General features: G+C 40.7%; 2 protein-coding genes across 11 annotated transcripts in view; both read left to right on the top strand.

Annotated features, from left to right (window-relative positions):
• Window positions 1-6,029, top strand: part of LOC129165064 (gastrula zinc finger protein XlCGF57.1-like) — a 42,064-nt gene extending 36,035 nt beyond the window's left edge. For both annotated transcript variants that reach the window (XM_070544316.1, XM_054747305.2), the window contains one exon: window positions 1,343-6,029. In XM_070544316.1, the coding sequence (XP_070400417.1) occupies window positions 1,343-2,934 (1,592 nt within the window). In that variant the 3' untranslated portion in view covers window positions 2,935-6,029. The remainder of the gene's footprint in view (window positions 1-1,342) is intronic.
• Window positions 6,030-10,219: 4,190 nt separating this feature from the next.
• Window positions 10,220-24,130, top strand: part of LOC129165065 (gastrula zinc finger protein XlCGF57.1) — a 57,016-nt gene continuing 43,105 nt past the window's right edge. For 8 of the 9 annotated variants that reach the window (XM_070544325.1, XM_070544324.1, XM_070544323.1 and 5 more), the window contains exons 1-5: window positions 10,220-13,060; window positions 13,973-14,121; window positions 14,874-14,971; window positions 16,500-16,659; window positions 17,798-23,709. In XM_070544325.1, coding sequence (XP_070400426.1) covers window positions 11,696-12,700 — 1,005 coding nt within the window. In that variant the 5' untranslated portion in view covers window positions 10,220-11,695 and the 3' untranslated portion in view covers window positions 12,701-13,060; window positions 13,973-14,121; window positions 14,874-14,971; window positions 16,500-16,659; window positions 17,798-23,709. Of the gene's footprint in view, window positions 13,061-13,972; window positions 14,122-14,873; window positions 14,972-16,499; window positions 16,660-17,797; window positions 23,710-24,130 lie in introns of those variants that run through there. The other variant, XM_070544317.1, reaches the window with a different exon arrangement.

The raw sequence follows: 24,130 nt of genomic DNA, 5'->3' as shown, positions 1-24,130 counted from the left end.
TGCGAGGCAACAGTGCTAACCACTGCGCCACCATGCAGCCCATCGTAGATCTCTTCGTCTTCAAAGGAAACAAATGAGCTCAAAATATCCTGAAAATATATCACTTAAGTAAGATTAGCACTACTGCAACATATTTATAATCAAGTAATAGTTAAAAGTAGCCGTCCAAAAACATTACTCCACTGAATCTGGTGCCCAGGTAGCTGCGCCAGGTTTTATTTTCTGGATGAGCCTTAATTTAACACGTTATTATCAATGTAAGTTACAAGCAGGTACAGAGACAACACCTACATGCTGAGACATGTTTTCATTTGACAGACAGTTTAAAAAAACTGTCACGATCGTTTCCTCCTGCCATTTTCAGAATCAGCTTTATCGTCAGTGCCCCAGCGTCCCGAAGCACAGAAATTTGACTCCGCAGTTCAGCCTGAGCGAGGTTACACACACAAAACATGTAGAACCAAACCGATGCAGGCAGACCACGAGAGCTGCCATTCAAGGCGCTCATTTCAATTAGATAGAAAAGGGTTACATGAGGATAAATGGGGGAGAGGGACAAAAAGGCATTTCAGAGTTACTCTCGACAGGGGCTAACTTTGCTATGCAAAACACCTCAAACATATAAGCACGAACATCAACAGTTCACACGACATGAGACTCTAATGGGGCTTTGGAGTGTGACATTGCACGATGGGGGCGCGCCCTGGTAACGCCATCTTTCTTGTCACCGAGGACTGAGGAACAAATGGATAGCAGCAGGATGGCACCCTTATTACATCAGCAATGGGTAGGACTTGCTGTGTAGTAGGCTGTAATGTTGGGTCGCACGACCGGGAAGGTAATAAGCTTGAAAATCCCTCAATGTGTTTATGTAGAAGATCATCAGGGGGTCTTTTGTTCCCTCTTTGGGGGGAAACTCCCACTGGGTTTAAATCTGGGACTCTCCACCATTTGACCTTAGAACTGAAGAAGCCTCTCGGATGAGAGGTGAAACGTCTTCAAGCAACTCAAAGAAGTCCAGACGCTTTTCTTTCAAAGCTCCTTAGACTACAATGACCTGGATGACTGAGAACCTTCACAGACATGTTGTCAAGACAAGGCCACCAAAACAGAAAAATTTGAAAATAAGAAAAATTTGATCAATTCTAGTAATTCTACTTTTTTTTTATATTTATTCATTCACCTCAGATAAAAAAAGTCACTCAATGCAAAAGTTAATTCATGTTCTCCGAGTTAGTTCTGATCTCACCAACTTAAACCAGTAATTCAACTGTTTGTTGATATATGTGTGAAAATAAAGTTACAGTGGTTAATTCACATACTGTGTTCCTGTTTCCCATAGATGTTCTCCAGATGGTTAAAGAAGAAGCTCCTGAAGATCAGAGTGCTGGTGTGGACCAGCAGCACCCAGAACAGTTCCACATAAAGGAGGAACAGGAGGAACTCTGGACCAGTCTGGAAGGAGAGCAGCTCCTTTTGAAGAAGGAGACTAATTCTGCCAGGTTTCCATTCATATCAGGTTCTATAAAAAGTGAGGATGATGAAGACAAACCTCTGGTCTTACATCTTCTTTATCAGCAGCAAATAGAGGACAGAGATGTTCCAACCAACAGCTCAGCTGACCAGACAACAGCAGAAACTGGCAGAGAAGCAGAATCTAGCAGGAACCCAGTTCTGAACCCCGATGAACAGATATCTGATTCTTCAGAGACTGAAGTTAGTGGAGATGATGTGAATCTAAATGTTGAGCTATTAGACTCTAGTTCTGAAACTGGAGATGGAGACACTGACTGCAATGAGAGCAGGTCTTCTGAGTCAGATATTAAGACTGTCAACAAATCCTTTTGCTGCCTCGAGTGTGGTAAAGAGTTTCTCCACAAGTGGTCTCTCCAGAGACATGAAAGAGTGACGAGCCATTCAGCAATAAGATCTTCAGGATGTGTGGTTAATAAGAAAAATGTTAGAGTAAAGCAACATGTAGACTTTTGCAGGAAAGTCCAGAATAACCCAAAAACATTTAGTTGTGACATTTGTCACAATCATAATAAATGTTTAAACAGACACATGAGAGTCCACACAAGAGAGAAACCCTTTGCCTGTGAGCTCTGTGAACAAAGATTTAGTCGTAAATTCACATTAAACCGTCACTTGAGAGTCCACACAGGACAGAAACCCTTTGCGTGTGAGCTCTGTGAACAAAGATTTAGTCGTAAATTCACATTAAACCGTCACATGAGAGTCCACACAGGACAGAAACTGTTTGCGTGTGAACTCTGTGGAAAAAGCTTTACTCTAAAGGAAAATTTGAACTCTCACATGAGAGTCCACACAGGACAGAAACCCTTTGTGTGTGAGCTCTGTGAACAAAGATTTAGTCAAAAATCAATATTGAACACTCACATGAGAGTCCACACAGGACAGAAACCATTTGCGTGTGAACTCTGTGGAAAAAGCTTTACTCTAAAGGGAAATTTGAACACTCACATGAGAGTCCACACAGGACAAAAACCCTTTGTGTGTGAGCTCTGTGGACAAAGATTTAGTTTTAAGCAAACATTAAACACTCACATGAGAATCCACACAAGAGAGAAACCCTTTGTGTGTGAGCTCTGTGAACAAAGATTTAGGCAAAAATCAACATTAAACAGTCACATGAGAATCCACACAGGACAGAAACCGTTTGCGTGTGAACTCTGTGGAAAAAGCTTTACTCTAAAGACACATTTGAACACTCACATGAGAGTCCACACAGGACAGAAACCGTTTGTGTGTGAACTCTGTGGGAAAAGCTTTAATCGAAGGACAAATTTGAACACTCACATGAGAGTCCACACACGACGGAAACTCTTTGCCTGTGAGTTATGTGGACAAAGATTTAGCCATAAGAAAAATTTAAACAGTCACATGAGAGTCCACAAAGGACATTACAAATAAATTTAAAGTGCACTTTTACTGATAAACGTATAAGTACGTGACTAAAAATGCTGTAGACAAGTGAGGTCATTATTTTGGCATTTTTGTGCATCTTATGTAACCCTCCCACTTTCCCTTGAGGTCCATGAGGCAGGGGTGAGGAGTGAGCACCACCTCACCCCTGCCACGTGGACCTCAAGGGATGAACCATCAACCCTGCTCAATGGTCACCTTTCCTCTCGGGGTCACCCATTAGGACAGTGGGAGGGTTAGAATGTAAACATTCAGCTTGAAACTGCTCATTCTCCTCTGACCTCTAGCATCAACAAGGCATATTCGCCCACAGGACTGCCGCATACTGGATGTTTTTCCCTTTTCACACCATTCTTTGTAAACCCTAGAAATGGTTGTGTGTCCAGACACACTGGAAAAGTTAAGGAATCCTATACCTGGAACACATATATAAAGGATTGGGCTTCATCCCATTTAATAGAATAGGCTCCCAATTTGGAATAGATAAGAATAGCTTTTTAGAATATCACCAAATTAAATCAATAGTTAAACAAAAATGTAAGTGTAATAAAGTAGAATTACAAACGCCACCAAGGGTACTAGACTTCTGTAATCTCAAACACCCCAAACTACAGTCCAAAATTTATAAGACACTGTCCAAAATAGATGATAGAATAGCAATCCCTATTGAAAAATGGGAGGTGGGTCTATCAATCAGCTTTGACCAGAACTTCTGGTCCCAAACTTGTTTAAAAACTTTTAAAATGATCAGACACCCCAATTTACAATTAATTCAATTCAAAATGCTGCAGAGTACACTATACAGGTCATCGGATGTTCAGGATGGGGTTTGTGTCGTCTGACACCTGTACACACTGCACACACAACATTCCTGACAATTACATCCACGCACTGTGGTCCTGTCCACCTGTCCAGGAATTTCGAGGTAGAGTATGTGAAGACCTGTCAAAGTGTCTGAAATGTCATATCCCAACTTCCCCCTCTCTTTGTTTGCTGGGAAACCTGGACGATGTCCCGATTGAAACATCTTTGGTTCACGTGGTTCTGACTGCCATATGTATCGCTAAGAAAACTATCCTCACGAACTGGAAAAATAAAGATACTCTTTGCATTAACCAGTATAGAAATATTTTGTTGGATCACATTATACTTGATATAGCCTCTGCTTCCACCTCAAATCAATCTCTCTGGGCTCTTTTGATCACATAACAGTGATGGGGGGGTCATTGATATTGTCCTGCGGGATGACGTGGGTGATAGGGTGGAGGGTTTGAGTTTGGAGTGGGTCTGGGGCTGAGGGGCTGCTGCCCTGCTCTGGAGGTGCTTGGGTTGCCTCGGGGTGGACTACTAGCGGTTGTGAGTGGGGCCCCTTGTGGCATCTTGGCGGTGGCCGTGGGTTGCTGCCTGGTGGCTGCATTGCTCCTGAGTGAGTCTGGGTGGGGGCGACCCCGTGTGGGGATCTGGGCGGGGCCGTGGGTCCTGAGTGTGGGGCATTTTGGGAACAGAGGTGGCTATTCAGGCGTGGGAATGAACTGCACAACCAACTGGCCAGCTGGGCCGATGGGTCAGAAAAGTTACCGGCCCCGCTGAGAATCTACCGGCCTAGCAGGTCATCTGCTAAGATGAGTAAAAATCACTGAAAAAGACAACAAAAACAAAATAAAAATGGAAAGGTGAGTTTTTTCAAACAGACATTTTAAGAAAAAAAAAAGAAAATAATGAAAGAAGCAAAAGATGGCAGCTAAAAATACAAAATAATTTTTTTAAGATTTAAAAAATGCTGATGACTTACTATGCAAATCACAAATGGCTGCTTCCTACAGGGCTTTGCTCTTTCTTTTTATTATGTAGAAGTGAAACATTTTCTGTTCAATTTGAGACTCGCTATAAAAGCAGGAGTTACAAGAGTTGGCAGGAGTATTGGAGCAGGTGTAGCGCCCAGCAATGATCAGTTTAGGTACAGCCTGACCTTTTACCATCTATTCAACATCTGGTCAGAAAGGAGACACAACATTGCAGGACTTTGTTTTATGAGGCTATGGCTATTGTTAATAGTCGTCCCTTAACTGTTTACAACATTAACGAACCTAACGTACCTGAACCACTCTCTCCTTATCGTCTTATCCTTATGAAGTCTAAAATCGCTTTACCACCACCTGGAACTTTTGTCAAAGAAGACGTGTATGCACTTCAAAGGTGGCGTGGAGTACAGTTTCTTGTAGAACAATTCTGGAGCAGATGGAAAAGAGAATATCTCAGTAACCTCTCTCAGACAAAAATGGCACAAACTGCGCCGCAATGTAAAGGTGGATGACATAGTCCTTGTTAAAGATGATGTACTTCCAAGATGTCAGTGGCAACTGGGTCGTGTGATTGGCACTGCAGAGGGAAACGACGGAATAGTCCGAAGAGTTAAGGTTCAGATGGGAAACAGAGATCTGAATGGTAGACAGAACCGTGTCCGTTCTTGAACGTCCTGTACAAAAACTGGTTGTGTTAGTTGAGAGTTAAGTTTTTGCTCTTTGTTTTTAATTAGGAAGTAAAATACAGTACTGTTAACTGCCATTTGTCTACTTTAAAATCATGTGAAGTATTTTTGCATAAATCATGATTTGGTGGGAGTGTAAATGGCTGCGAGCTGTTGGATTGTCAATGTCACTCATTCAATTGCATATAAGTGGGCGTTAACCCGGATGTGGACGTGGCGTTGGCATTCCACCTGGCTTGGCGTGTTGCAGCAGACCAAACTTCCACGTAAGTGCGGGTATTTTGACTAAAATTGATTAAATAAGAACGTGTCGCCCTAACAAATGCTTGTACATTTAGTCTATGGTCTTGCTGTGCCAAGCCTCTACGTGACATTACTTTGATTGCACCCCATGGCAAGAGGAGCAAGGTATTTGTTCTTTTTTTCTGTTTGTTGCTCCTGATTGTCAGCGATTGTCTTTAATTTGTTTGTAAATTATGTATTTTCAGTTTTCACGGTGTTTGCACAGTGACCGGCACCAGGTGCTCGGTGCTATTCTGGGAATGAGATGTGTGCATCTACAGCCTGACGCAAATAAAAAGTTACACCTGTCGAAGCTCTCCTCCTTATTTCTCTTGGATGCCAAGCCAAGCGGTGCTCGCTGCAGAACCACAAAGGCGGAGTTGCACCAGAAGGTGGAGCTGCACCAGAGTCAGCCCCACCCCTTCCAGAGTCAGCCCCGCCCATTCCATCAGAGTCGGTCCAATTCCTTCCAGTTGTCAGACTTGATAGCATTCTGGCAGTGGCGTGTCCAGGCCTTATGAAATGGGGTGGCCCAGGTAGGGCACCTGTTTTTGCATGGGTGGCACCAGTAGTTGTACTTATTTAGATGGGGGAGTTTCACCCATCACAAAATCAATAGGGTTTTTTTTTTTTGCATTGTAGAATTTGTAAACTCCACTTTGTTCCTTGACCATTGTTTGTCTCCACTACCTGTATCTATTTTAAATGGCCTATTATGTTTTGATATTGTTTAAATAAAACTAAATAAACTGTATTAATTTAAGGCCACCAAAATTACCATTCTTGTCAAAGTCAAAGTCATTTTATTGTCATTTCTACCACATGTGCAAGACATACAGAGAAACGAAATTGAGTTTCAGTGCACACAATTCAGAGATCAGACATACATGGGTAAGACACATGACAAGAATTGGTGACTGCGGTCATTCGCAGCATGAGTCGCGCTACCTTAGTAGATAGATGAAAAGGGTGTTACATGAGGATAATTGGGGGTAAGGTAAAATAAAGGCATAGCAGAGTTAGACCCAGCGGGGAGTAACTCTATTATACAAAAAAAAAAACTCAACATAGAAGCACAAACAGCACAGATACAAAACATCAGAGTCCGATGGGGAGGCGGGGTTAGGCGGGATCCTGAAGCCTCCAACGGGAGCTGCCAGTACGGCGCATCAACCAGCTGCAGACAGACAGGTGGGAGGGAGAGATAAGGAACAGAGAGCACATTGAGTTTCCAGCAGGTCGCTGACCTCAAGCAGAAGTCACAATCTGAAGGCAGGGGGGGAAGGTCGGGACACAGCATCTGTCAGCATTCCTCCTTTCGTGGGGGTGTGTTGAAGCAGCCTTGAGAGGCTGCCTTGGCGTCATAAGGATAAACATGACTTTGTTTGGGGCAGGCAGAGATAATTTTCCTCTCTGCCTTGGAGTCTATAAGTGGTCATTCATGTCCACCAGTGAAGCCAATTTTACGTTCTAAACATCCCCACATCATTCGGCGACCCTCTCCGAGATGACATCCGTCTTGCACACTAACACAGGCAACGCCTCGAGGACATTATCCAGCTCACGGTTCACCTCGAGTAACGTCCCAGTCTGTGAGGTCACCGCACGAGCGGCACATTCCATGGGCGCGGGTCGCACTCCAATCGCTCCCGTCTTCCCAAATTTCCAGAAAACCAGATGTCCTCCCACTCCAATCAGAAGAAATCCAGTGATCATCAGGCCAGGCCGAACATCCACAAATCTTCCACATCCTCGATGGACAACTGAGAGAGGCACACGATTCGCCAGACCTCCCAAGAATCGAGTGCATATCCCGCTGCGAATGTCCCCTCGGGACAGGTGAGAGCCCCCTTCTCCGTTCTCATCGTAGAAAAAATTTTATCAATCGCGTTGAATGACCAGTTAATTAAGTCCATTTTCCAAAAAAGAAGTAGTGATTTCAGGAGAAATGCAGAGAGGTGCTCTGTAGGCAGACAGAGAGCCTTGGGGAAGCAGATAAGGGAGCTGAGAAAAAAAGCGTCTGTACTCTCTGAGGGCTGGAGAAGAAATGTGTTCAAAGACATAAAATAATCAACCAATACAAACACATATAAAACAACACACTGGGTAAAGTGAAACCTATTTATTTTTTAGTTAACTGTTCATAAAAGAACAGTACAAAAGATTGTAATATCATAAAGTGCCAACATAAATCAGATAAATTAGCCTGGACGAAGGCCTCAGTTAAACTACATACAATAGGTGCAAATAAAAATTATACAAGGACGATCATACTTTAACATCAAGTTTCAGTACAGTCATCAAATCATTTACAGTTAAAAAAAGTATTTCTAAACACAAATCAGATTGTGTGCTTGTACCCTCAAATGTTTCAAATATGGTTTCACAACAGATTAATCCGTCTGTTCTTGTGTTGCCTTGCAAACACTGTAATGAATTCATCCAGGTCCAATGTCTTTGCTCTTCTTGACTCAATACTAAGTACTCCCAAATGACTTAGCCTGCTGTCTCCCATTGTTGTCCTTAAGTGATTTTTGATGAGCTTCAGAGTTGAAAAGCTATGCTCACAGGCAGCACTACTAACTGGAAGAGCCACAGCTATTTTGCACAGCCTGAACAACTCATGGAACACTTCTTGGTGTGGCTCTAAAAATAGAGTCAAGTCTAAAATGCTTGATAACTGTGTAGCCTTACTATGACTTTTTCTTTTCAAAATGTTCCTAGCCTGGTGAAGTTCATGGCTAAGATCTTCACAATCACATCCATACATTTTACCCAAGTCAAGTACCAGGTTATCTTGAAGGAATTGACTACATTTAGGAAGTAAGGCATGTACACCTTTCATTATTGTGCAGCTGTTCTTTGAAAACCTTCTGTCCATTTCACACATTATTCTGTCAAGAATGGGGTAGAGCAGTCTCTGTCTGAATGTTTCTTTGTCATCATTACCCTCTCGCAAGCCTAAAGTGCATGTCACAAAAGAGCCACCTAGCCTAGAGTTTATTTTTTGCAACCTCTTTCTCTCACCATCCTCAATAGCTACATTGCACTGTTTGGCAGTCTCCATTATGTCATGCCATAGTTGATCACAGTATGTGTCAGTCCTGTACTCCTGAAATGAATCACAAAGGGACTTAACCATGTCTACTGCCATAGCTAAATCAACAGAAGGTGACTGCAATAAGTCGGAAAGCAGCTTTGTGTTTCCGAACAACTTTCGGAAGGTAGCAAGAAGGCTAATAAAGGTTAGATCAATCTGCAAGCAAACCTCGAGCATCAATAGATCTGTCTATGATTTTCTGTGCTTATGTCCTGAAGAGCACGTAACACAGCAGGTAACCTATCCATTAAGTTCCTACAAGCCAAAGCTCTACATGCCCATCTTGTGTCACTGAGTTTTACCAACTCCCTGGGCTGGCCACCATACATTTCCTTCTGAACATCCGGCCACCTCTGGTGCACATAGGATCCTGACATGAACACATAAAGCCTCTCAAGAAGGGAGAAAAAGGAATCAGCCTCTGGAACTGATTTTACAGTGTCAACCAAAACCAGGTTTAGACAGTGTGCATTGCAATGGACATAAAAATCATTGTTTGCCTTTTCTTTTATCCTTGCAGCAACACCAGAGTGTTTGCCACTCATATCTGTGGCTCCATCATAGCCTTGTCCAATGAGATTTGACTTGTATTCAAGGCCATCCCTTACCAAAAAGAAGTACACTGAAGTATACTTGAAGTATACTAAAAATGAATACAGTATACTTCCAAGTTTACTTTCAATGTACTTATTAGAAGTATAGTTATCTGAGTACATTTTTTAAATACTACTAAGTATACTTTAATACATACTTACATTAAAGTTTACTTACATTTAGACTATACTTGTACTTGACTCTATCAGAAGTATATTTCACCAAGTAATGTATAAGTATACTTAATATATATATATATATATATATATACTTTTATATATATATATATATATATATATATATATATATATATATATATATATATATATATACACACAGTTGTGGTCAGAAGTTTACATACACTTGTAATGGCTCTACTGAGTGTCCCGTTATTTCTAAAACTCCGATTTTTCTCTGATAGAGTGATTGGAACAGATACTTCTTTGTCACAAAAACATTCATGAAGTTCGGTTCTTTAATGTCTTTATTATATATATATATATATATATATATATATATATATATATATATATATATATATATACAGTTGTGGTCAGAAGTTTACATACACTTGTAAAAAATATAATATAATGGCTCTACTGAGTGTCCCGTTATTTCTAAAACTCTGATTTTTCTCTGATAGAGGGTTTGGAACAGATACTTCTTTGTCACAAAAAACATTCAAGAAGTTCGGTTCTTTAATGTCTTTATTATATATATATATATATATATATATATATATATATATATATATATATATATATATATATATTTTTTTTTTGGAACTTTTTATTTTTGAATTAGGACAACAACATTTACATGGAGGTGCATTTGAGTTTCTTCTTCCCTTCTCCAGGGCAGTGTTTCCCTGAACAAAGTTCGAATTTCCTTGTGGCCATGAGATCTATCCAACTTAACCAAATCACCAATCAGTACATATAGTTCTGACAAGCTTTCTCTGTGTTCATCTTATCTGCTCTCTACTACATTCTACATTTTACTTTGATCTAGCTAAATAACTCACCCAAAAGACAAAAATACATAAATAAAAAAATTAAAATTAATAATAATAATTTTCAAATGAGAGTACTATCTTTCCAACATTTGTTTTATTGGTTCCCAAATTTTTTCAAATTTCCCTAGTCCCAGTCATAGTCTTGCATTAATTTGTTCCATTTTGTAGACCTGTCTAACTCTGCCTCTCCACTGTGCCACTCTTGGGGGTTCTGTGTCCAGCCATAAAACTGTAATACACTTCTTGGCAGTCATAAGCAGAATTCTGATTACGTATGTCTCCATTATGTGTGTATGATTTTTGGTGCAGCATTCCCAGTACAAACCATTTTAACTTAAATTGTAATTTCACCTTCAAGGTTCTTTCAATTTCTCCCTAACACCTTCCCAGAATGGTATGAATTTAGGGCAGTCCAAAAGTATATGTGAAAAGTCTCCCACTAGCCCGCATTTTCTCCAACATAAATTTGAAACATTACTATTTAGACATGATAAGTGGAGTTTTAAAGCATGCATCTTCACCTTCCATTCAAATTCCCTCCAAGACGGACTATTAGTTAGTTTATGGCCTGCTTCAAGTGTTTCCTCCCATTCCTCATCTGTTATCATTATGTTCACTTCCAGTTCCCATTTTTCTTTAATATCTATATTCTTAACAATCAAATCCTGTTGTAAAGCTTTATATATTTTGAAATCAGTCCTTTTTGACATGTCCTTTCTGTTTAACATAATCACTTCCTCCATACTGAGTTTATCCTTGCTTGAAACTTTGCCTTATTTTGAAATAACTACTCTGTCTGTCTGTCCTAAATAACATATTAAGCATGAAATTACGAATTATTGTGAAATTACACGCACAGGAAGTGCTTTTATTTTGTAGCATTTGCTCAGTCAGCTCTCGAAGCTTCTCAGCAGCAGACCGAGAAGAAGAGTGAGGGTTGGAGGTGCATTTACAGGTGCTGGCCAGTAAATTAGAATATCATCAAAAGGTTGAAAATATTTCAGTAATTCCATTCAAAACGTGAAACTTGTACATTATATTCATGCAATGCACACAGACCAATGTATTTCCAATGTTCATTACATTTAAATTTGATATTCATAAGTGACAACTAATGAAAACTCCAAATTTGGTATCTCAAAAAATTAGAATATTCTGAAAAGGCTGAATATAGAAGACACCTGCTGCCACTCTAATCAGCTGATTTACTCAAAACACCTGCAAAGGCCTTTAAAAGGTCCCTCAGTCTTGTTTTGAAGGCACCACAATCATGGGGAAGACTTCTGACTTAACAGCTGTCCAAAAGACAATCATTGACACCTTGCACAAGGAGGGCAAGACACAAAAGGTGATTGCTAAAGAAGCTGGCTGTTCGCAGAGCTCTGTGTCCAAGCACATTAACAGACAGGCGAAGGGACGGAAAAAATGTGGTAGAAAAAAGTGTACAAGCTCTAGGGATAACCGCACCCTGCAGAGAATTGTGACGACAAACCCATTCAAAAATGTGGGGGAGATCCACAAAAAGTGGACTGCAGCTGGAGTCAGCGCTTCAAGAACCACCACGAGGAGACTCATGAAAGACATGGGATTCAGGTGTCGCATTCCGTGTGTCAAGCCACTCTTGAACATGAAACAGCGCAAGAAGCGTCTCGCCTGGGCCAAGGACAAAAAGGACTGGACTGATGCTGAGTGGTCCAAAGTTATGTTTTCTGATGAAAGCAAGTTCTGCATTTCCTTTGGAAATCAAGGACCCAGAGTCTGGAGGAAGAGCGGAGAAGCACAGAATCCACGTTGCATGAGGTCCAGTGTAAAGTTTCCACCGTCAGTGATGGTGTGGGGTGCCATGTCATCTGCCGGTGTTGGCCCACTCTGTTTCCTGAGGTCCAGGGTCAATGCAGCCGTCTACCAGGAAGTTTTAGAGCACTTCATGCTTCCTGCTGCTGACCAACTTTATGGGGATGCAGACTTCACCTTTCAACAGGACTTGGCACCTGCACACAGTGCCAAAACCACCAGCACCTGGTTCAAGGACCATGGTATCCCTGTCCTTGATTGGCCAGCAAACTCGCCTGACCTTAACCCCATAGAAAATCTATGGGGTATTGTGAAGCGGAGGATGCAATACGCTAGACCCAACAATGCAGAGGAGCTGAAGACGACTATCAGAGCAACCTGGGCTCTCATAACACCTGAGCAGTGCCACAGACTGATCGAGTCCATGCCACGCCGCATTACTGCAGTTATTGAGGCAAAAGGAGCCCCGACTAAGTATTGAGTGCTATACATGCACATTCTTTTCATGTTCATTCTTTTCAGTTGGCCAACATTAGAGAAACAAACATTTTTTCATTGGCCTTTAGAATATTCTAATTTTCTGAGATACCAGATTTGATGTTTTCATTGGTTGTCACCTATAAATATCAAAATTAAACGTAATAAACATTGGAAATACATTGGTCTGTGTGCATTGCATGAATATAATGTACAAGTTTCACGTTTTGAATGGAATTACTGAAATATTTTCAACCTTTTGATGATATTCTAATTTACTGGCCAGCACCTGTACTGTCGGAGGTCGCGCTTCTGTTCTGCATCTGCACTTGACAGTCACTGGTTCTGCACCACTGAGCTAAATGTAAGTAGCCGCCATAAAAGTTGCTTAAATGTTTTAAATGTTTTTAAGATGGACATGGTGAGTAATGTTGGCCACGTAGCAAGCTAATATGCTAAGTCATTGCGTGAGTTAGCTGTGTTATTAACTTTGTGTGTGACTAAAGTCCATTTATTAAATTAAATGAGCATCGCTATCTCATTATTAAAGGTTAGCATTATTTTAGATACTTTTTTATTAGACTTCTAGAGACTTATTCCCTCCATTTTTGTCCCCTCCATCATAATTTTTTAAACGTGACGTTCTGAGAAAAAAATAAAAGCGGGAGCTCAGCGCCACCAAGTCAAACTTAAACGTCCACTTATTAAAAGTAAATGAGCAGTGGTCTCTTGTTCAGCGATAAAAAAATCAGTCTGTGTTGTAAACTATTTCCCCGTAGCACCCGTGCGATAGCTTTGCAAGCAGCCTGCTTTTTTTTAACCGTTTAAGAGGATTGTGACCGCAAGAGACGGTGCTGTATCTCGATGCTATTCAGTTCCCTCCTTCCCTCCATTTTTGTCCCCTCCATAGTTTTTTTAAATAGTGCTCAGTTGCACATATCTTGAACCGCAGAAGGCTGTTTCTATTAATTTCACAGTATTTTAGTGTTGTAATTTTGTCCTTACTGTACACTGTTACTCCAGATTCTTAAATGTTATGTTTTTAGCTTTGTGTGGATAAGTCAAATTACACTTGAATCTCCACACACACACACACACACACACACACACACACACACACACACACACACACACACACACACACACACACAATTTAGATGATTAATGATTTAGCTTCATATATAGTGGAGGACTGCCTAAATTTTGCAGACTAACACAGATCTACCTTGTGATTCACAATGTTTGTTTTCTCTACAGATTATGCTTCCTGGTGTAGATGTGCATTCCTATGAGCTGTCAGCCACATCGGGAAGCCTGTCTATGAATCTGCAGTCAGACTTCAATGATCCAACCCCACTCTCTGCACACAAGATTGATGGCATGCTGCTGTTGACCCCCAAGAGGTTCATACAAGTGAGACCACTGGTGAGTAATTCTCACAATCTGCATTTTTGATGGCACATCCTAAATAACATGACTATATATGTATACAGATTTGTCTTTTAAAACTGGTGAATATACAATTTAAAGGTAATGCCTTTATGCTATGAGTATTAGAGCCACTGATGGAAAAATATATAGAATTATGAGAAAATAAGTCATGAATCTCAGTTTAATCTCAGAGTTCTGACTGGTACCTAAAACAAAAAAAAAAGGGAAATTGGGGAAGATTATGAGGGGGGATCAGAATTCTGACTTAAATCTTAAAATTCAGGCTTTTTTTTTATTTGTTTGTTTGATTTTTTTTAACAAAAAAAATTCCTAAATAGTTTTTTGTTTGTTTGGTTTTAGGTTTATGAAAAAAGTCAGAATTCTGACTTTAATCCCAGAATTTTGAAATTATCTGACTTTTTTTTTCTCAATTATTTTCTTTTTCTTCAGTGACTTCTAATACTCTTAGGCAATAAGGCAGTATTAGGGCCACTGAAGGAAACAATTGAATACTGAGATAAATGTCAGAATTCTGACTTTATTTATTTTCAGAATTTTTTCTTCTTCAGTGGCCCTAATACCCCTCCATATTATGTAATGTTAAACACTTCAAATTAACTTTTGAATTCAGCAGTTTATCATTGGATTTAGATGCAGATATCACTGTCTTGGAAAATTGGTCAGAGCAGTTTGGCATTGAGTTTGATTAGTAAACTTGACAGTATTTACACTCTTAATCTTCTTAGGAATTACATGATGTCCACACAAGGCGTACCACTGTTCTCCATGCCCTTCCTGTCTGTAAACGTGAGGAAACCTCTGGATTTTTGAGGACATGTGTGTGGTAAGTCCCAGTATTGTAAATTTGAACAAGTCATTCTATTTATTTATGCATAAAGACAACACAAGGACAACGCACATGAACATTTTGGAAAATGTGCCATTGTTTCAACTACAAACCTTTGGCAAGATGTTTAAGCCTGCCACACACGAGAGCAATCAGCTGAGCAAACGGCCTCGAATGACTGTTTGCTCAGCTGATTGCTCGCCATGTGCGCCTGATTTTCACTGAGTTTTCAGCCTCACGAGACGCTGAGGTGAATATCTGACCAGTTAGATATTTTGCGCCTCACAGGGGTAAAAACTCGCTGTGTGTGCATTACTGAGCTGCTGCCTGAGCTGAAATATTCTAGTGGCCAATCAAAGCACTTTCTCCGCTCACATGACCCCAAGATGTATTCAGATGCAGCCCCTTACCCTGTCTGCGTGTCTGAAAAATAAACAAAACGGTACCTTGCGGATCGATGGGCCCACTGTTTCCATTACCCTTTCGGAAGGATTCTGGGTCTTCCAGGTGCATCTCTTGGAGTAAATTGGCATAAACTCCTTGCCTGGTCCATCTTTCCAGCTACTGTACCCATATTTTCCTAACCTTGAAATGCCGGTGGCGGCGACGTTTCATCAACAAAAAAGGATAGGCATTTCCTCCGTTTCCAGCTCTGTCTCTGTGTTGTTTCTTTTCTGACATGCAGACAGGGGGCTGCCATCTTGGGGTCATGTGAGCGGAGAACGTGCTTTGGTTGGCCACTAGAATATTTCAGCTCAACCAGCAGCTGGGTAGTGCGCACACGGCGAGTTTTTACCCCTGTGAGGCGGAAAATATCTTAACTGGTCAGATATTCACCTCAGCGTCTCGTGAGGCGGAAAACTCTGAAAATCAGGCGCACATGGCGAGGTATCTGCTGAGCAAGCGGTCATTTGAGGCCGTTTGCTCAGCAGATGACACTCATGTGTGGCAGGCTTTAAGGCACTGAGAAAAATCTACAATCACTGCAAAGAATTCAAGCAGCTTTCATTAGCGTAACACTGGCACACACTGGAGCCATCTCACTTTATTCGTAAATGAGAGCACAAAGCAACAGAATGAACAGGAGTAGGGCTGGGCGATATGGCCTAAAATCAATATCACCATATATTGAAGATCTCACCTCGATAACGATAAGTAGACGATAACTACAGGAATGCGTAGCAACAATATTTGTCCACTAGATGGGGCTGTCTCATGTATTACATTGACTAAAATTTTACATGACTCAAGGTGCTACAGCTTCTTAAAGGGACATAAATGTGGCCAACTTACACATCTTTTCATTTTTTTATTATCAAATTTATTGTCATGGGAAAAATTATCTGGATGAGAGACAATAACTTGGATAACGATAAATCTTTGATATGTTGCCCAGCCCTAAACAGGAGTCTATCAGACTGCATTTATTGTTATTTACATGACAATCTACTGAAATAAAAATGGCCACAGTCAGAGTTTCAGTTCAAATGTGATTAGTGTATGATCTCCCTTTCGTTTTTGTAAGGATGATACCAATGAGCCGGACCTCAGGGATGCAGCAGTTGTCCTCCTGACAACCATCACCGATGATGCCGAGAGTCCAGTTACGTACGACCCAGTGAGAATCTGTTATCCTAGAGGGTGATGTGATTGTCAACCTCTCCAGCCTTCCTGATGCCTTCCTGGTAATGTTCGGCCTCATCTATGCCTTACATCTAGATTATCCGAAGGGACTGACCAACACATTTGAGTTCACGCAGAAAATCTTACTTGGTCTTGATGAGTCTAAACTATCACCCAAGCTGCAGAGTCAAAAATGACCTGATGTTACATGTGTAACTCAAAATCTGAAAGAGTGGTGGATTCAGATGGCTCACTCTGTTAGAGCATTGTCCACATCCACAATGTAATTTACTATTTGTCTGCTCTTTAATTGTTGATGTTAAAGTAACACACCACCATTTGGGCAAATATGTTCATTTTCCACTTCTCCTTGAGTTAACCCCCCCACTTTCCTAATGGGTAGGACCCCGCGAGGAAAGTTGACCATTGAGCAGGGTTGATGGTTCATCCCTTGGGTCCACGTGGCAGGGGTGAGGAGTGAGCACCACCTCACCCCTGCCATGTGGACCTCAAGGGATAAACCATCAACCCTGCTCAATGGTCAACTTTCCTCTCGGGGTCACCCATGAAGACAGTGGGAGGAACAGTTGAGTTTTACCTTTTCTCTGTTCGTCCAGCCGTTCTGAGTCTGGCAACTCTCATTTGTGGCTTTAGTTTAGCGTGAATAATTGAATCGGATTAGCCTATTAGCATCTAATGCTAATAGGCTAATCCGATTCAATACTCAACTGGTTTTATGCCAAATGGCATAAAGTACTCACTGACTTACTTGATAGTGGTTAGTGTAATTCATATTTTGTTAATGTTGAATTGATGTGCATCCTGATGTTGCTTTAAACCACCTACTCAAAGAAAGACTACACACTGCTGTTGTCCAGTTTTGAAAAGTGTGCATTTGTAATTGTTTCTTTCAAATTTTGTTTTATTTTCTGTTTGAGTTGGCTTAATCGGTAACTTTAATTTGATCATAATTTGAAAATATATTTAATATAAACTCCAAATATTTAAGTTTATTTATGGTCTGATATACTCAAATATCTGAGTTTATAAACTCAGAAAATATGAGGCAACTAATTGCCTTACATTTTTTGAGTTCTGCCTACTTATTCGGGTTTACAGTGTACGAACTGTAAAGATTTTGTGGTGTCAGAGTTCACCTAACAGTTCAAGTGTTCATTTTTTTGCTTTGTGTGTTCACAGGGCATGCTCAGTTGAAGTTTCCATCTCTGCGCGTTCAAGATGTAAGAAAAATAACACGAAAGAAATGCAACAATGAAAACTTCAAAAAGGCATCAACAACCAAGCAAGTGGATCCATAAAATGGACTGATTTTTTAATGGCATTTTTAAAAAGTCTTTCAAAATGGACAGAATTAACGCGTCATGTTCAGAACAGTTTGCGTTCTCATCTTTGATTAATCCTGGTAAACAGGTCTGTTTTTGTTCTGTTCTAATTCTCTCTGTTTAATAAATTTAAACAAAATGACTTAGCTATTTTATTTTATTTTTTTCTCTGCATAAAGACGAAGTATCAGTAAATAGTGGAAATTAAATGTATTGGTAGTAAGCAAATAGCAGATGTTAAATGTTACTTACTTGCAGTATGTGTTTATAGAAAAAATAGAGATACTTAAATGTACTAAAAGAATATTACGTCAAGTTTACTGTAAAGTGTACTTTCAAAACTGTAAGTATACTCAATTATATAAGAAGTACACTACAAGTAAACATATATTATTACTTTAAGTATAATTTTAAGTATACATTCAAAGAGAAAAGTATACTCAATTATTTCAGAAGTACACTACAAGTAAACTTATAATGTTACTTAAAGTTTATTTTTAAGTATACTTTTAAGGGCAAAAGTTTACTCAATTTTATTAGAAGTAAACTTATACTGTTACTTTTAAGTATACTTTCAATGAGAAAAGTATACTCAACTATATCAGGAGTACACTACAAGTAAACTTATATTGTTACTTTTAAGTATACTTCCAAGGAGAAAAGTATACTCAATTATATCAGAAGTACACTACAAGTAAACTTATAAGTATACTTTCAAGGAGAAAAGTACTCAACTATATCAGGAGTACACTACAAGTAAACTTATATTGTTACTTTTAAGTATACTTCCAAGGAGAAAAGTATACTCAATTATATCAGAAGTACACTACAAGTAAACTTATAAGTATACTTTCAAGGAGAAAAGTATACTCAACTATATCAGGAGTACACTACAAGTAAACTTATATTGTTACTTTTAAGTATACTTCCAAGGAGAAAAGTATACTCAATTATATCAGAAGTACACTACAAGTAAACTTATAAGTATACTTTCAAGGAGAAAAGTATACTCAATTATATCTGAAGTACACTACAAGTACACTTGTGAGGTTACTTTAAGTATACTTTCAAAGAGAAAAGTATACTCAATTATATCAGAAGTACACTACAAATAAACTTAAATTATTACTTTGAAGTATACTTGTAGTATACTTCAAGTATACTTTTAGTGGCCCAATTTAGTCCCAAGGAGTATACTTCTAAGTAAACTTTAAGAACAAGTATGCAAATAAACTTCTGTACACTTAAGTATACTTGAAATTAGATACTTAAAGTATACTTCTTTTTCGTAAGGGATAGCTCTCCAAACATCCAATCATCATTTCACTCAGGCTCTCAGCATCCAGTTGTTCGGCATGTTGAAAACAAAGAAAGCTTTCATGCACTGCACTATTGTAGTAGTATCTTACAACTAATGACAGCTGCTCCTTATTTGCAGATCTTTGCTTTCATCAGCAATCACTGAAAATACCTCACTCTTCTTCACTTCCTTCACAACGGTATCACGCACCATGTCTGCTAAACACTGCAAGATTTCATTCTGGATCGTATTGCTAGTATATTTAGCATTACCAGGTCCTTTCATTTTCCTGGCTACTACAGGATTGTGTTTTGCAATGACTTCAAGAATTTCTAAAAAAAATTCCCTCTGTTGTCAGATTCAGATTCACTGTGACCTCTCTGTGCCATATTCTGTGTTGCTGTCAAAAGCAGTACATCTGCAATTTATTCGTTTAGTTAGCCAGTGTGAGTCCATTTGTGAGCAGCGTTTCAACCAAAATGCTGTTTAGGAACGACCAAATTTAAAGAACTTTGAGACATAAATATTTTGCTGAAAATAAACATTACAACTAAAATATAAGCAAATTAAATGTTTCAGTTGGCTACATAGATTGCTGCCGACCCCACCGAGAGTCGAACCAGCATCAGCAGAGGGGAAAGCAAAACTTAAATCAGACGATCGTACCATTGGACTACCAGAACCCATTCAATAGCCTTTAATGCCTTTAATGGTGTTGTGCGCAGGTTCTGTTGGAGCGGCTATGGGCAGATATGCAGTTTTGTCAACTGATTACTCTCCTACGGTTGCAATCACAGATGATCTCTGCTCCCAATTTTTAAGTTTTTTCCTAGACAAAGTCTCCAATATTAGGAGTCTAATAATTTCCCCCGGAGATGTTCTGCTGCCCGTATCTGTTTGTACCGGAAGCTTTGACCATTTTGAGCCGATCACACTGCCTGCCTTGGAGAGATTAATATTTTCCATGAAGCCATCAGGATGTCCTGATGACATTGTACTAGCCAGACTCTTCCAGGAGGTTCTTCCAGTGGTAGCCCCTTATGTGCTCAACATTATTAACTCCAGCCTTGTTTTGAGAATTATACCCTCTTTTTTTAAACATACCGTGCTTCAACCACTACTGAAAAAATCTGGCCTAGACCCAACTGTCCTCGGGAACTTTTGCCCCATTTCACAGCTCCCCTTCTTGTCAAACGTGTTGGAAAAGGCTGTTTATAATTAAATGTTGCCCCATCTGAACAGTTTTGGGGTCTCTTGGAATTAAAGTGGATGTGGCTCTAAAAATGGACCCTCACGTTAATCACATGGTTAAATCATGATTTTATCAGCTGAGACGTCTTTCCAAACTAAAACCCATTCTGAATCGGCGCCACCTCGAGACAACCATTCACGCTTTCATTACCACAAGGTTGGATTACTCCAATGCAATTTTGTTTGGCATTTCAAAACCACATTATCTCACCTTCAGCTGATACAAAATGCGACAGCAAGGTTTCTGACTAACCCCGGGTTTCCACGGGAGCCGTCAGCAGCACGTTACTGCAGCAGCACGTCTTGCTCGCGTAAGCTGCTGCTTGGCCCTTCCCACGAGACGCGAAGCAGCAGGAGAGCAGCTGTCACCGACCGAGCACGAAGTCACACGAGTGACTTCGTCAGTAAACACAACAACAAGCAGGAGAAAACTACAACATGGTTTGTGTTTTATGTTCTGTCCGTTTTATAATCGCCAATACGGACCTGAAAAACAAAGGAGACCGCTAGCTAGGTGATAACTTCTCACGGGGACGCACAGTTAGTAACTTTTTTTAAAGTAAAGCAACCGGAAAGCAGTACGTTCTTTATTCTGAAAATCTCGGGTGCTTCTCTCCATTTCCGCGTCCGATTTCCTGTCTTTCCTTCCCCAAACATGTCGAACTTGAACCGTTTCAGAGGCGTCGCGCGTAGAAAATAGAACCGGCGCGTAAAGGCCGCGACATGCTGCTCCAGAGACGCGGCCGACTCGCGCTGCTGATGGCTGCTGACGGCTCCCGTGGAAAAGGTTCTGTTGACCACAGCGGTTCCTATCAGCAGCTATGACGTGCTGCTGCAGTAACGTGCTGCTGACGGCTCCTGTGGAAAGCCGGGGTAATACTGGCCGTCGGCAGCACATGACTCCAATTTTAGCAAGACTTCACTGGCTTCCTGTGCACTACTGTATACGTTTTAAAATGTTATTGTTTGTTTTTAAGGCGCTGAATGGCTTAGCACCACCTTACATATCCGAGTTACTCCTTATGTGCCGGGCAGGACTCTCCGTTCAGGTGACCTACACCTACTACAGATTCCCCGTCTACGCTGCAAAACCCGTGGTGAACAAGCTTTTTCTGTCTGCGCTCCGAAACTCTGGAATGATCTCCCGCTGAATATCAGACTCTCCTCCTCCATTGGGGTTTTTAAGTCTCACTTAAAGACTTAATTTTATTCACTTGTTTTTACTGCCTAGCTATTTTATCGATGGTTTATTTACACTGTTCTTTTACCGATTTTATTGACTTCTCTTGTTTGGTTCTTTGTGCTATGCTCTAGCTGTTTTATTCTTTTATATTATTCGTTTAACCTTATATGTTTTTACCCCCGTACAGCACTTTAGTCAGATCACATGCTGTTTTTAAATGTGCTTTATCAAATACATGGAATGGAATGGAAATGGAATATTCGCTAAAAGAAACTTTTTCATTTTGGGATATATTCAGGCTTTGTCATGTAGCAAGTTATAATTTTCTTGTTTAATTGGAGCAAAGAGCATAGCATTAACAATTGTAAACTAGTAACAGCTGTAATTCATGTGGGTCAGGTTAGTTTGCGATAAAGTTGAAAAACAAAAACAGAAGAAGTCAGTGGGCTAGGCTGAGTTTGCGTGTGGGCTTGCTGCTGATATCTCCAGGGACTCTGCCGGCTGCTGGTTGTGGCCCCCCGGGGCGATCCTCTGTGCCTCTCGAGGGGGGCGGGGGCCTTTCTCGTTGCAGTCTCCTTGAGGTTCCTGTGTTCTGGGGCAGCGCCTGGATCTCTGGGACTTGGAGCTCCCCCTTTCTCCTGCGCATCTTTGGGGGGCGGATCTGTGGTCCCTCACACTCTCTATTGGACGCTCCTATAGAGAAACCTTAAATAAACAAGCGCGTGTACACACACAGGTGCTCACATGGTGCTCTCAAAAGTATGGGCTTGGGCACGTTAAACACATGTCTTAAGACTATGGTGGGCACTTAATGCACTGTGATTTATTATCGTGTGATTCTTCAGTTAAGCAATGTTGATTATATATTTCTTCATCAAGTTGACGCAGTGATAGCTTGATCTTGTTGTATTGTTGTTGTGTCCCATTTTTTTTGTCCTTTTGCTTTTTTTGTCTTTTTCTGCAGGTCTAGAAGCAGACTCTTGTTCATTGTTTATTTTTGTGGAACACTCTTCACCCATTCCCACCTTTTCTTTTCCTTTCTCTTTCACCTCTTTCTCCATGTCTGGTCGGAATTACAAAGCATTCGAAAACAATAACGATAAAGTTTTAAGTATCAGGCGTGACATTAAAAGCAGACGTTTTGATGCTCCACCTGAGAGTAAATCTGTAAGGCTTGTTACCAGCATTCAGACATCAATTCTGCTTGCTTCACAGCCAGACAGGACACGGTAATAAAAAAAAAAAAAGCCGTAATTCATGTGGGTCAGGTTAGTTTGCGATAAAGTTGAAAAACAATAACAGAAGAAGTCAGTGGGCTAGGCTGAGTTTGCGTGAATTGGCGGGGCTGACTCTGGTGCAGCTCCGCCTTTGTAGTTCTGCAGGAGCACCCTCTCATGCCAAGGGGCAGCAACAATGATAATTATTATTATATGAGCCAGGGAGGATAGACTTTAATAATAATAATAATAATAATAATATATTAATAATAATAAAATTATTATATGAGCCAGGGAGGACAGACTTTATTCAGAGAGGATACATAAGAGTCCTGCGTCTCCTGCAGCCTTGATGCTTTTCTGGCACACCACAGGATAAATTAGGAGTATTGGCTCAAGTTCATAGACTTCATATCAACATCAGTGTCAGATTGACCTGCATGAAGAAGTCTGGCCTGGTTATGTCACTAGTATGTGTGCTTTATTAGTCACACACTGAACACACAGGTTCTTGCTGTTCATCCAGAGTCGTGTCCACTAGGTGGCAGCAGTGCACCTTTACGTTGGTTGTACAGAAGAAGAAGAAACCCGGAAGCTGCTAGCAGCGCTAGCTTGTTGTTGTTCTGGTGTGTGAGGTGAATGAATATTTGAGTCTCTGGGAGAGTTGATCGGCTAAAGCGACTAACTGCTGCTGCTGCAGAAATCTTCTCACCAGGCTGTGGAAACTTTCTTCTCCTCCTCAACAACTTGGTGGACTTCTTTCCAGAACCAGAGAAGATATTCTGCGGTCTTCGTGGCAATCGGAGCTCCAGAAGCAGGTAATGGGTCAGAAAAGCTTTTCTCTAGACTTCCTGCCCTCTGGCTCTGCTGCTGTTCCTTTGGCCTCTCTGACAAACGCGCTCGTTTAGCTGCTTTCATCAGATTGAAGAGGTTCCCTCTATCAGACTCGCTCATCTGAGCTGGTCATGATGCAGGATCGCTGCTCGCTCTCTCATCCATCCTGCTCACACTCCGACGGAAAAGCCCCGAACATGAATGTGACTCTGGAGGAAAAAGCGGTTAGCTCTACTCCGTGACTGGGACCCAAATTTGGCCCTGGCATTTTTATGAACCGTCGGCCCTCGGCAGGGGAGGTTGCTGCTCGCGACTCGTCTATCCCGCCATATGTGGGGGGAGGGACAGGGTGTTGTGTGTGCTGCTGGCGGACTTGTCTCTATAACCGCACGTGAGGCGGGGGCT

Source organism: Nothobranchius furzeri, chromosome 14 (assembly GCF_043380555.1).
Source record: "Nothobranchius furzeri strain GRZ-AD chromosome 14, NfurGRZ-RIMD1, whole genome shotgun sequence".
Lineage (NCBI taxonomy): Eukaryota > Metazoa > Chordata > Actinopteri > Cyprinodontiformes > Nothobranchiidae > Nothobranchius > Nothobranchius furzeri.
The sequence above is the reverse complement of the archived record's forward strand: the minus strand, read 5'-3'. Positions and strand labels throughout refer to the sequence as shown.